A 14,222-nucleotide genomic window follows, 5' to 3' on the forward strand; every position below is an offset into this window, starting at 1 on the left:
CTGTTCCAGAGCCAAGTATCTGGGAATCGAGAGATCCAAGTATAAAAAGAGACTTCTAAATTGTATTGGCGCAAATAACATTTTTAAAAGTAAAATCTGCACAATGGCTTTTGTAACAGCTCAGGAAGGGTTGATTGAGCATTCTGACTCACGCCAATAGTAGCTCTCAATTCTGAATTTCCCTCTAACGACCCCAATCATCTTGATGGTAGAACATACCGCTTCACAAGAGCGGGAGAATGCGGCTGCTGTGACATGAATTAACTCCTCTGGTGCAATGGAATCAAGAGGAAATAATAATCGGGGTCTGAATCTCTTTGCAGAGGGCCTGAGTATGTTGTGCACAAACAAATGATGCAGGAAAGATCGGGGAAAAGTAGAGTCTCAGGCACATTGCATGCAGTGAGCAGTCACAGTGGGTCACAGATACATATCCCAGGAACGTGGCTTTTCAGAACTGTGGACAATGGTTCTCAGTGTGAGGTCCAGGGAGTTCTGATGGGGGAGAGAGTGGGGAAGACTGGCATGGACTCAGACAGTAGACTAACATCTCAATATTGAGAGTATTCCTGTTCTCTGGGATTCTCAACCACTTCTCTAAGATGTATTGTGAGGTACATTTTTAATTTGATTTGTGAAGCTGCTGTTCCTGAAAGTATGAATAACCATAGACCAAGTCATTCATTTCAAAATGTATTCACTCATGAATATCCAAAAGGAATCAGGTGTTGTGTTCAATGCAAGGGAAAACCCTGCCAACATGCAGACCTGGGTCCTGAGTTTATGGAGCTGGTTTTCTAGTGAAAGAGAGACAAAGATCCAACAACAATTACACAAAATAATACCTATGATAATGATGATGTGATAAAGGACATCACAACGAGGTGACACTGAAGAGGTGCCAGGGAAGTGTCAGGGGGCTATGTCAGAGCAATCAGAGAGGCCCTCTCAGAGGAGGGCACCTAGAGGAGACTAAGCCAAACAGATCATTCCAGGCAGTGCAAAGACCCTGAGGTAGGAAAGGGCTGGAAGCATTAAAGGAACTTCAGAGAAGCCACCATAGCTACAGCACAGCGAGAAGAGAGAGAGGAAAGTGAAACGAGGTCAAGAGTGGACAGGAATTGCATTGTGCAGTTTTTGCGGGACAGGTTCAGGAGACTCAAAGGATAAAAATTTTTAAATCTTAATGGCTGAAAAAAGACACAATATGATTTATAAGTAAAAGTACGACTCCAACTATACATGAGTAACAGAATGTATAAACCAGAGGTTTACTGCGCATGTGTAAACCATATCTGTTTTGATTTGGAGAAATCAAAAAGGCGCTCCAAATACTGAAATAAAAATGTTCATAAAGGAACGGACATGAAACTCCAAAGTCACCCTAAGACCAGCCACATAAGCAATGAATTCAGGGTTAAAAAAAAATATCACAGAACCACGTACCTCCTCGCTGCACCAACAGCGTGACCTCACTTCCCTTCGGACATTCGATCAGCATGTCCACCACCTGGTTATGAGTGAGGGCCTGCACGTTCTTCTTGTTAACTTCCACAATGAGATCCCCTTCCTTCAGACCGCGGCACCTCGGGCTGTCGACGATCTGCTTCACTCTCTGGCCGCCACCACCAGGACTGTCAGCTATGGTGAAACCGAAGCCCATCGGCCCTTTCACTATGTGAACGGTGATGAGTTCCGGCTGAGTGGCAATGGAGGAGGCCAAAGAGACAGTGTCATTGGGATAACCTTGGGAACTGTTCGAAGTCACATCAGCAGGGCTGCTCGGCCGGGCATCCTTCATGCCATTGACTTTGCCTGTTTTACTACTGTGACTAGCTGGCGAATCGTAGGTCTCTTGCCCATTCACAATAATTGGTTCTTTATCCAAAATGGCCACCGAAGTCACTAAACTTGTATTGGGGTCATCTGGGTCAAAAGGCAAGGGATAACCTCGGCACAGTTCAAGGTCCACGCTGGCACCAATGGGAATGGACTGGAAGATTTTCACAACTTGAGCATGCGTGTGCCCCAAAACACAAGTGTCGTTCACGCTGACAATGACATCCCCTGAAAATATAAGAGTTTGGGGTCAGAAAACACAGCACCCTGCAAAGGTGAGTCAATTACTATAGCCCTGTGACACAGGAGCTCAGAACAGACCATTACAACACACTCATATGACACTTTGGCATCAAGATTATTTGCAGTTAAAGATACTTTTATTCTTCCTGAGAGCAGGAGATAAAGCCCACATGGAAGATGTTCCCCCCTGATATCAAGAGAAGAGTAACATTCTTATCATCAAGTGCAGGGAGTCCAAGCCAAGAGAATCTGTGCAAACCCACCGGGTTCAACACCCTTTATCTTCCTACTCATGTTTCTGCCCATTTAACCCAGCCCAAACTCCTCTGCCTGGTCACGTTTTCACAACTTAACTATTCTGTATCTAACCTGGTATATAATGAGTCTTCTGGTTTTCACTTTCTCATAGGGTCCCTTGTCACATAAAACTCAAATTAAATAAATCTGTACATTTTTATGATCTGTCTTATGTCAGTTGCATTCTCAGGCCCAGGCAATAACCCTAACAAGGCAGCAATAAAATTTTGCCTCCTCTACATTGGCAATACAAAGTTGAACTGAACCTAGACTTGGGGGTGATACCTGGTGCACACAGACTGCTTCTATTACTAATTTTAACTATAAATAAAGTGTGCTGTTAGCATCCAGTGCCTTTCCTGCCAATAAGAATGCAATAGTCATTGTGAGAACACTGGAGTTTGAGTCTTTTAAAAAAAAATGTTCCTGCAAAAACCCAAGTTCAGAATTCATTTATTTAAATGGATCACATTTTTAGTCAGTTATTGCTTAGCTGTACACTATATCACCCTAATAGCTTTCCCTAAGTTAAAATAGCTTCAAAGATTTCCATCTGTGTCAAGGGATGAATTTCTCTAATAGAGAAATCCAACACATTTTCCAAGCATTTAAAGGACATTTACAGACCCATGAAATCATGACGCTGTTTGCTGTTCTCCAGGTATGGGCAGCAGGTGCACCACACAGAATGTGCCAAGGCCATGTGGACTCTACCTGTTTCCATCTTGCCATCCAAAGCAGCAGGACCATCGAGGACCAAGCTCTTGATCTGCAAAAACTCGTCAGGTTCATCCCCGCCGACCACGGTGAAGCCGAAGCCTCGGCTGCTTTTCCGCAGCTTTGTGTGAATGAACTTCCCTTTCAGTTCAGAAGGGTTTCGTGTAAAAAAGGGTTTGCCTGGATGAAAACAAGAAAAGTACATGGAACATCAGCAGGACTGAAGAGGTGAATTAAGCTCTCCAAGCTTGTGCACAGGGCCCTTTGGGAAGATGTGTCTTCAGAAACACCTCTCCTGGGTGGGTGTTTAACTTAGTGGTTAAGACGCCCACATCCTGCATCAGAGTATCTGGGTTCGATTCCTGGCACAGGCTCCAAAGTCCAGCTTCCTGCTGATGCAGACTGTGGGAGGCAGGGGTGATATCTCAAGTAATTGGGTTCTTGCTACCTACATGGGTAACTTGGAATGCGTCCCCTTACTCTTGGCTTGCCCACGGCTTTTTTTGGCATTTATGGAGTAAACCATTAGATGGGGGCTCTGTGTCTCTCAAATATATAAATCAAACAAAATTTTTCAGAAAGCTCCTCTTGATTTCAGTATTAAAGGGTATTCTTAGGCCCCCTTGTTCAGCAGAGGGAAATAATATACAGAGCACATCACCTCTAAGGTCTAAAAGAAAAATCTAGAAAATGAAACAGGTCTCAGGTACGTGATGGAGTTTCATAGCATCTGCACTGTGACAAGCTCCTCCACAGAAAATATGATTGCTCTTTGTTTTCTGTCTTTGGCTTTGTTTCATTTTTGATTTTGCAACAGTGCTTCCTACGTGCTACTCTGGGCTTGGCTTCCACTTGGAAAAACAGTTGAGCAAAATCATTAGTTTTTAATCAAACGGGAAACTCACACTGCAAACGCATAGACAGAACTAGGAAATAGAGTCACAAAAACAAATTTGACAAGAACATTAAAAAAAAAAAAAGTCACTGTTTTGAAAATGAAGCCTCATAACTTTAGTTTGTACCAGCTTCTAAATCTCCAAATTTGGGGCTGGCACTGTGTGTAGCAGGTTAAGCCTCTGCCTGTGATGCCAATATCCCATATGGGCACTTGTTCAAGACCTGGCTGCTCCACTTCTAATCCAGCTCCCTGCTTACTGTCTGGGAAAGCAGCAGGAGATGGCCTAAGTGCTTTGGTCCCTGCACCCATGTGGGAGGAGATTGGGAAGACACACCTAGCTCCTGGCTTTGGCTTGGTGCAGACCCAGCTGTTGGAGCCATTTGGGGAGTGAACCAGCATCTGAAATAATTCTCTGTATCTCTCCTCCTCTCTATGTAACTCTTTCAAATAAATAAATAATATACCTTAAAAAATACTTATTAAAAAATAAACCTCTAAATTAGCTGATTTTTCCCTATTAATTTGCACCTTTTAACAATTTGTGAACTAGCCAGCACGTGTTCACTGCTAACATTCACTATTTAAAAGGATATGGGACTTGGGATCTTAAAAAAAAAAAAAGAACACAAAACCCTCAACAAGGTGCTGGCATTGCGGCATGGTGGGTTAAGCCGCTGCTTGGGATGTCTGCATCTCGTATCAGGGTGCTGGATGGAGTCCTGGCTGCTCCACTTCCAATCCAGCTCCCTCCTGGTGCACCTGGACAACAGTGAATGGTGGCCCAAGTAAAAGGGCCCATGCCACCCACATGGGAGACCAGGATGGATGTCAGAATCCTGGCTTTAGCCTAGGCCACCCTGAGCTATTGTGGACAGATAGAAGACAGCTCGCTCGCGCGCTCTCTCTCTCTCCATGTCTCCTCTGTTTCTGTGATTCTGCCTTTGAAATAAATCTTTAAAAAAATAGATGGGGCCAGCGCCATGGCATAGTGGGTAAAGCCACCGTCTGCAGTGCCAGCAAACCATACGGGCACTGGTTCAAGTCACTCCTCCTCCAGCTCCCTACTAATGTGCCTGGGAAAGCAGTGGAAGATGGCCCACGTAGGAGACGGACCCAAATGGGAGACCTGAAGAAGCTCCAGGCTCCTGGTTTCAGATCAGCCCAGCTGTGGCCATTGCGGCCATTTGGGGAGTGAACTGGCAGATGGAAGGTATCTTTTTCTGCCTCTGACTGTAACTATAACTCTGCCTTCCAAATAAATAAATAAATCTTAAAAAAAAAAAAGTTAGACACACACAGCTAAATAACTTCCAAACACACTGTACAAGGATTTGTTGAGTTTTCTTAATGTAGTCAAAAATAATATTCTGGACACAAATCAAAAAGTTTCATTTTGGTTTTATTAGGCATTCCTCTGTAATTGAGAAACTGGGATCTCTCTAGTTACTTAAATAGTGAACACAATTCCATGAGCAGAATTTTCCGGCCGGCGCCGCGGCTCACTAGGCTAATCCTCCGCCTTGCGGCGCCGGCACACCGGGTTCTAGTCCCGGTCGGGGCACCGATCCTATCCCGGTTGCCCCTCTTCCAGGCCAGCTCTCTGCTGTGGCCAGGGAGTGCAGTGGAGGATGGCCCAAGTGCTTGGGCCCTGCACCCCATGGGAGACCAGGAGAAGCACCTGGCTCCTGCCATCGGATCAGCGTGGTGCGCCGGCCGCAGCGCGCTACCGCGGTGGCCATTGGAGGGTGAACCAACGGCAAAGGAAGACCTTTCTCTCTGTCTCTCTCTCTCACTGTCCACTCTGCCTGTCAAAAAAAAAAAAAAAAAAAAATACAAAAAAAAAAAAAATACAAGAATTTTCCCTCTCTGCTAATTTCATTTCCTACATCCTGCCCTTGCTATCGCTTCCTCATCTGTCCCATTTTTCTTCTATCAAAAACGTTAGCCACGAAAACAATAGAAGAACACACACACACCCCTGTAGTAGGAGCCTGGCACCCAAGAAGGAAAGTTATTTTAGGTTAGCTCCATCTAAAAGGTCTTAAAAGGTCTCTGGGCATGCATACAGCTTTTAATTGCATATTTTCAAAGATTCTGGCTCTGAACAATGAGGTTCTCCTCAACTGCCCAAGTCGGAGGCCAGCTCACAACACCCTCCTCCCTAACACAGTCCCAAGGTTTATTGGAAGCTTGACAAACTCCATCCAGCCTTGTCGCTATGGCTTAGGAGATGCCTGAGAAGGATGTGCCGTGCAAAGTCATCTGCCAGGAAACCAAGAGGGTGATGTCACCTGCAGCAAGGGCTTTGGGGAGGCAGCTGCCAAGGCAATTAGTGGATGGAAAGTTGAGGACAGGTGATCCAACAGGAGTTGGGGTGGGAAGGCCTAGACTCCAGTGGCAGAGGCTGCTGGGAGTTGAGGGAAGGACATTTCACTTACACAGGACATCAACAGCTGTACTTTCCAGGGGGACCTCCTCGACTACGTTATTAAAGACTGCGGTACCTCCCACAGTTCCAGTTCCTCCTCCCTCCTTTACTTCTGTCCTTAGCATTTACCAGCTTCCAAACATTTGAGCTACTGGCTGCTCTCCTGTCTCACTGTCCCCACTCGCAAGCATCAGGGGGCACTGCCCATGGCCCTGCGCACATGTGAAAAACCACGAGAATCTAAGCATCATGAGGATTTCCGTTTGTGTCCACTGCCTCTGGAATATGGTCCGGTACATTTTAGGTGCTGAGTGAATGAATAAACAAACAAAAGCACAAAGCTGTGAGATTTAACCTACCTTTGAGAAGCCTAAAAAGAGATGTTGTATATTGGAATTTTGTACACTTCTAACAGATACAGTTAGAAGATGTGAAAATGTGCCTGGGAGTCTACCTGAAAAAGTTTGAAAACCATTAACCAATTCTGGGATTAGAATGTTTTCACCTTGATAGAGTCAGGAACAGAGCTTTGAAATTGTACCATGGAATCCTTTATCCTATGTGTAACTGGGGAGAGATGATCAGAGGCTTTCCCATTTTGCACACTTTATTATTTTTTATGAATGGGTGGGTCATTATCTAAGGTAGCTTTGGGGAACAAATGCTGTTCTCTCTCCAAGCAGTACAACTTGGAGCTCTCTGCTTGCAGCTCTGTATTAACATGTAATGTTTGGATACGCCACCCTCTGTTGACCAGCCACCAGTTCTAGGACCTACCTGTACATAAAAATCACCTGGGTAGATTCTAGAAATATATTCATTTCTTATTCCTACCCCAGACTCACTTTATCAGGAGCTTTTGGGTCTTAGCTCAAAACCTGAGTAATCCTTGTACTTGAACAACACTTGAGTGCTTGTTTCCCCACTGGGCTGGCACTGTGTTTGATACTAGAGTTCAAATGCCCTCTACCAGTACTGTCCAGTAGCACTCCTGCTACGATGGAAATGCGCCATACCTACACAGTCTGATACAGCAGCCATTAGTTGCACGTGGTAACAGAGCCCCTGAAATGTAGCTACTGGGACTGAGGAACTCAATTATTAATTTTTTAATTATAATAAATGTATATGGAAAACATACAACCTGTGGCAACCTTACCAGACAGTATGGAACGCAGACTATGCAATAAGGCATCACGTAAAAAACAAAACAACCACACCAAGGTTTTAGACAAAAGTTAAACCAATCCCAGTGACAATGAGCATTCAGATGTGTGCTCACTACTTACTTGCGGTGTGGCCTCGAGAAAATTACTAAACCTCTCTTTAAGTTTTGCACCTACCACACACGACAGTTGTGATCAGTAACTGTGGTGGACGATGCAGCTGAAGTGCTCAGGCAGGTGCCTCGCACACAGTAAGAGCTCAGAGGTCTTTATTTTGACAGTGTTCTTGGCAGAGTGACTACAGCAGAAGGGCGGCTCCAAAAATTTCTCTTCGAGCCTACACTTGAAACTGGAGAGTTTGCCTGAGAGCACATCTCTAAATCGACTACACGCTGGGATGAGAAGTGTCTTCTTAATCCGGGGAGAGTTCAGGTGAGCAGTGAATTTAGCAAAATTCACATCAAACACTCTAACCAAGTTAGGTATACAGCTTCTTCTGATAATACCATCAACACTCACATGGTACATAACACACAAGACTAGACACCTGACTAGCAAATGGGTAACTGAGGATCTCAGCCAATGAGAATAAAGTCTAAGTTAGTGCTTATCACAGTTACAACTTTGACTAAAAGGGTCTGGATTCTGAAGGGTTTCTTTGGTATCAATTCCATTCCAAAGATTCAAATACAAAAACTAACACGGAAACCATGCAGTAGAAGGACTGCAAGGACAAATGAGCCAATGCCGGGAGAGTTCAGAGAGCAGAAACTTTTCCAGGCCACTATCAAACCCAAGAGGACAAATGAAGAAAGGAAAAACAAAAAGCAGAGAAGAAAAAAATCTGACAGGACATTTCTCATGCAGGTAAACGCTATCTCGACTCCACTCAGTTGGTGACTTAAGCATTTAGCACCCAGAACCCAAACCTTAATGCTTTAATTTATAGAATCATTGATAATCTTTTTTTTTTTTTTTTTGACAGGCAGAGTGGATAGTGAGAGAGACAGAGAGAAAGGTCTTCCTTTTTGCTGTTGGTTCACCCCCAAATGGCCGCTGCAGCCGGCGCACCGCGCTAATCTGAAGCCAGGAGCCAGGTGTTTCTCCTGGTCTCCCTTGCGGGTGCAGGGCCCAAGCACTTGGGCCATCCTCCACTGCACTCCCGGGCCATAGCAGAGAGCTGGACTGGAAGAGGAGCAACCAGGGCAGAATCCAGCACCCCAACCGGGACTAGAACCCGGGGTGCCGGCGCCGCAGGCGGAGGATTAGCCTAGTGAGCCATGGAGCCGGCCCTCACTGATAATCCTTTAAAGAAGCTTGGCCTACCTATCATACACATATGGGTGGATGGATGGGTGGATCCAGGAGTACCTCACGCAGTTCATGGGAAAATAGAATGAATAAAGTTCATTTTGGTGCAAAAGTTTTTGAAAGCCATGCATTGTTTTTTTTTTTAATAAATATTATATTTATTTATTTGAGAGAGAGAAAAATCACACAGAGCCAGATGGAAAGATAGACAGAAAGGTCTTCCATCTGCTGGTTCACTCCCCAAATGGCCCCAGTGACCAGAGCTGGGCCCATCCAAAGCCAGGAGCCAGGAGCTTCTTCTGGATATTCCATGCGGGTGCAGGGGCCCAAGCACTTGGGCCATCCTCCACTACTTTCCCAGGACATAAGTAGAGAGCTGGATGAGAAGAGGAGCAGCCAGGACATGAATCAATGCCCATATGGGTTGCTGGCACTGCAGGAGGAAGCTTAGCTTACAGTGCTGGCTACCAAGCATTGTATTTCAAAATATACTTTTCTCATGGGCTTCTTGAAGACCCCCTGTATGCATGGATTTCAAAAATTTTAGCCCCCAGATAAACTTAAAATTCCACTTCCACAAACTTTCTGAATTACCCTCATACACACATATACCGTTACACTCAATTATCAACTTCAGCAGAAATTAGGTACCAAGCAATGGAGCCTGATTTGAGGTTAGCCACAGTGAAAAAAAATACAATAATCATCACAGTCTCCTGCTTCCACGGGACCCAGAGTCTAACGAGGAAATTACTGTTAAATAACAGAACACAAACAAACATGAACCATACCTGCTAAGTTTTACAAGTGAGACAGACAGGGTGCTGTGAAGAGTGAATATTATACAGGAATCACGGAAAGACCTCAGAAGAGCAGGAGTTAGCAAAGGAGGGAGTTGGAGGGAAAGACAGCTGTGCACATGCAAAAGCCTAGAGATAGCCCAGCTGCACCGGTACAAGGGCTTAACAGAGGGTGGTGTCACTAACGGACTGTCAGAGAGGCAAGGGCAAGACTACGGGAGCCTGCAGAAGGAAGCTGATAATTAAAAAATATTAACGAAGCCACAATCATGTTCATATTAATATATTATCTACTAGGTTCTAGTTACTATCATCACAAAAAAGTATATTTATGCCAGCAGACATTATTTTTATCTAATTTCAATATTAATCTAGGACAATGTCAGCACAGAATTTCTTCCTTATAAAAATTATCATAGGGAAATCAAAATCAGAGAAAAGAGTATCCCACCTAGCTTTCTTTTTTTTAAGCTGTGGTTTAATTTTTTAAAAAATTTATTTGTAAGTCAGTTTTATGGAAAAAGAGGGAGAGAGAGAGATCCTCCATCAGCTGGTTCACTCTCCAAATGATCTCAACAGCCGGGGCTGGGCCAGGCCACAGCCAGGATCCAGGAGCTTCTTCCAGGTCTCCCATGTGTGTGCAAGGGCCCAAGCACTTGGGCCATCCTCCACTGCTCTCCACTGCTCTTCCAGGCACATTAGCAGAGAGTTGGATTGGACGTGCAACAGCAGAGACTTGAACCATCACCCCTATGGGATGTCAGTGCTGCAGGCTGTGGCTTTATGTGTGGCGCCAGAGCATCGGCCCGCACCTAGCTTTTTCTATCTCCACACTTGAACTCTCTAAAAATGCAGACAGGAAGAAGGCAAATCTTAGAAGTTTTTTTATTTGTTCTACACCATGCACTTTCCCCAACTCTGTCAAACAGGATGTTTCTTCTAGTTCTGCTATTTAAAAGCAAAAATCTGAGCAAAACCCTTTCCTCTCACTGAAGAGGAATGAGGTCTGAAGTAGCATGGTTCTGGAGCCTTCAATTTTCAAGAATGAACCCCTCTAGGGGGTTCAAGCTATTTGTGAATGTAAACCAGTGAGACACACTGAAAAATAAAACAGGTATAAATGCCAAAACTGGGACTGGCGTGTGGCACAGCAGATTAATCAGCAACTTGCAAAGCTAACATCCATATGGGAGCTGTTCCAAGTTATGGCTTCTCTGTTTCTGATCCAGCTCCCCACTAATGTGCCTGGGAAAGTAGTGGATAGGGGCCCAAGTACTTGGCTTCTATTACCTATGTGGGAGACCCAGATGGAATTTCAGGCTCATGGCTTTGACCTGGTCCAGCCCTGGCTATTGTGGGCATCTGGGGAGCAAACCAGTAGATGGAGGATCTCTGTCTCTCTCCCTCGCTCAGTGTCACTCTTCCTTTCAAGCAAATAAATAAATTATTCTTTAAATGCCAAAATGGCAGGAACAGAGGGTAAGAACTGAAAAGTGCAATATTAAACCATTTACGCTGACAGGAAAGATCTCAGATAAAAGCAAGTATATTGACTGATGAGTATTCCTGAAATACTTAATGCTGAATTTTGAGTTTGCCTTATTCAACATAGTAATAAACAGATTCCAAGTCAGCAATTCCCAAGTGTAGAATGGTTCTGCACCCCAGGGACATCTGGCAATATTTGGAAACGTTTCTGGATGTCACACCTGGGGGCAGGAGATGGGGTGTATGCTCCTGGCAACTAATGGACAGAGGCATGGGTACTGCTAACCCTCCCACAATGAAGTCTCACACACCAAGAATTATCTGGCAAGGCCAGCATTGTGGCACAGTGGGTAGAGCTGCTGCCTAGGATGCTGGCACCCCAAATGGGCAGCAGTTCATATCCTGGCTGCTCCACTTCTTATCCAGCTCCCTACTAATGACCTGGGAAAAACAGTGGAATATGGCCCAAGTACTTGAATCCCTGCACACATGTAGGAGACCCAGATGAAACTCCTGGCTCCTGGCTTCAGACTGGCCCTGCCCTGGCTGTTGTGGCCATCTGGGGAATGAACCAGCCGATGGAAGATCTGTCTTTCCTTCTCTCTGTGTAACTCTGACTTTCACATAAAAATTGATCTTTTAAGACAATTATCTGGCAAAAAAATGTCAATAGTGCTGAGGTTGAAAACTCTTAGTTTAATTGTTCATTTAACAAGTAGTCCTGACTTTGAGAGTATCACCAAAAGTTAAAGAAACTTACTCAGAAAAATTTTTTGGACAAGCCTGATTAACAATACATCCAGATCTGCTTTCATTATTAATGGCTTTCACTATCAAAGGAATGATCTGAGAGTTACAAAATCCCACTTTTTAAAAACAAGATTTTTTTGACATAAAACCAAGATGCAATCACAAAAACACCTTACCCTGAAGTGGAGCTTCTCTGGCTGGCTCCGGATTGCTCGGGGGGTGGCTTGGAATCACAGGAGGCACAAGGGATGAATGATCTTCCGTCCACTCTAGAATAAAGAACAGAAACAGCTTCCTGTTTTTCCTTCTAGTGGCTGCACAACTGACGAGTCCCCTCCTTCTTGGTAAGACCCAAAGCACTGAGATCAAAGGAAGAGAGCTTTGAGTCCATAGAAAAGTAGAAAAAAAAAAAAAAGTAGCTTTGAGTCTGTAGAAAAGGGAATTCAGTGGTGTGGGCTGGTGAGGGAGGGGAGGCTGGGCCCCTGTGCTGTGTCTGGGGTTCAGGAGGGAAGATGACGGAGGAGGCTGAGCCTGCCCAGGGTGGATATGAAGACAGGGACAGCTCCATCAACTGTGAGCGTATCCTAAGCCTCCCAGCTCCCCAGATTCAACGGGCCCTCTGAGTTGCTGCAGGCAGAAGCAAGATCCTGCCACTAGGAGGCCACCTAATGTCTAAAAATAAAAGCCATGATTCTTCTCCTGGGGAAAAAAAAAAAAAGGAGAAAAAGAAATTGGTGTCTGATCATTTTTCTCGTGTCAGATGGTCATGGAAACAAATATTGTGATACCTATCTATTCATCCATCGATCAATCAATTGATGTATTGATCTCAACACACAAAACCTCTATTTCTCCAGAGTCCAAAGTGAGAATAAGAAATATTGATTGGTGATCAATATATTTATCTATATATAGATATATATATACCAACAAAAGCTCCACTTCTCTGTCTAGAGTCCCAACTGGGAATAAATAGGACACACCAAGGAAGACAGTCACCAGAGGACAGTCCTACAAAGGAGAAACATCACTAATGCGATTCACACCAACAGCAGAGGGAGCCAGGTGGAGGAAGGTGCTCTCAGCAGGTTGTTCAGGTGCAACTCTGCGATGTCTGAAACCCGGGGTGGGGGGTGGGGGTCACGACTCTACTCCTGGTCCTAACCACGGGAGTACTTCAAAACATTCATGGAAAAATGGAATAACACATTATTTTGATAAAAACTTGTGAAATCCATGTATAGATTTTTTTTTTTTTTTTTTTAGTAATATGCATTCACCATGAACTTCTTAAAGTTCCTTCCTCCAGTCTTAATCACCTTGGAGGCCCAGAAGTAATTCACAGTGAGTGTGCTTTGGGGGTCTCCTGGCTTTACTTTCTAGTGCAGCTAACACATTTAATCGCCTGTTCCCATTCCATAAACTGCACTTCTGAACACTACCAGGATTCACAGCTTAGAAAACACATTCTTTTAGAGGCTCTTTTTAAATAGAAAAAGAATTAAGGTATAGAAGAGAACTTTATAATGGGCAAATAAATGTAGACACATGCATCCACACACTCTTTAAATTACACAGGGTAGGGCAACAGTCAGCTCGCTTGTATACAGCCTGGGAGCCAAGAACAGCTTTCAAATTTTTAAATAGCTGGGGGAAAATGTGGAATATTTTATGACACATGAAATTACATGAAATTCAAATGACAGTGTCCAGTAAGGTTATACCGAAACACAGCTACACCAACTCATTTACAAGTTGTCCACAGCTGTTTTTATCTGCAACAGCAACATTATGTGTCACAGAGACTGCATGAATCACGAAGACTGAAATGCTTACGATATGGTCATTTACAGAAAAGTTTGTGAACCCATAGTTTAAGGAATTGTATTTATTCAATATTACAGTATCCAGAAGTATTAGACTTGACCTTCATACATTTGATATTCACATACTGAAGGGGTATTCAACCCCTAACATTAAAATGTTTTAATCAAAAATGGGAAAAATCTAATTATCTACTAATAAATGGATGGTTAAACAGTGGTGAAGACATTCATAAAATGGAATATTATGTAGCTATTAAAAGTATATAATAGGGGCTGGTACTATGGCACAATGGGCAAAGCTGCCGCCTGCAGTGCCGGCATCCCATATGGGTTCCGGTTCGAGATCCAGCTGCTCCACTTCTAATCCAGCTCTCTGCTATGGCCTGGGAAAGCAGTGGAAGATGGCCCACGTCTGTGGGCCCTTCCATCCGCGTGGGAGACCTGGGAGAAACTCCAGGC

The 14,222-nt window shown here is 44.2% G+C and overlaps 1 protein-coding gene across 21 annotated transcripts in view; it reads right to left on the reverse strand.

Annotated features, from left to right (window-relative positions):
- MAGI1 (membrane associated guanylate kinase, WW and PDZ domain containing 1) overlaps positions 1 to 14,222 on the reverse strand; it is a 679,462-nt gene that overhangs the window by 69,646 nt on the left and 595,594 nt on the right. For all 21 annotated transcript variants that reach the window (XM_062201226.1, XM_062201229.1, XM_062201219.1 and 18 more), the window contains 3 exons: positions 12,114 to 12,206; positions 3,094 to 3,276; positions 1,447 to 2,067 (listed from right to left, as the gene is read on the reverse strand). In XM_062201226.1, the coding sequence (XP_062057210.1) occupies positions 1,447 to 2,067; positions 3,094 to 3,276; positions 12,114 to 12,206 (897 nt within the window). The remainder of the gene's footprint in view (positions 1 to 1,446; positions 2,068 to 3,093; positions 3,277 to 12,113; positions 12,207 to 14,222) is intronic.

This window comes from Lepus europaeus, chromosome 9, assembly GCF_033115175.1.
Source record: "Lepus europaeus isolate LE1 chromosome 9, mLepTim1.pri, whole genome shotgun sequence".
Classification (NCBI taxonomy): Eukaryota; Metazoa; Chordata; class Mammalia; order Lagomorpha; family Leporidae; genus Lepus; species Lepus europaeus.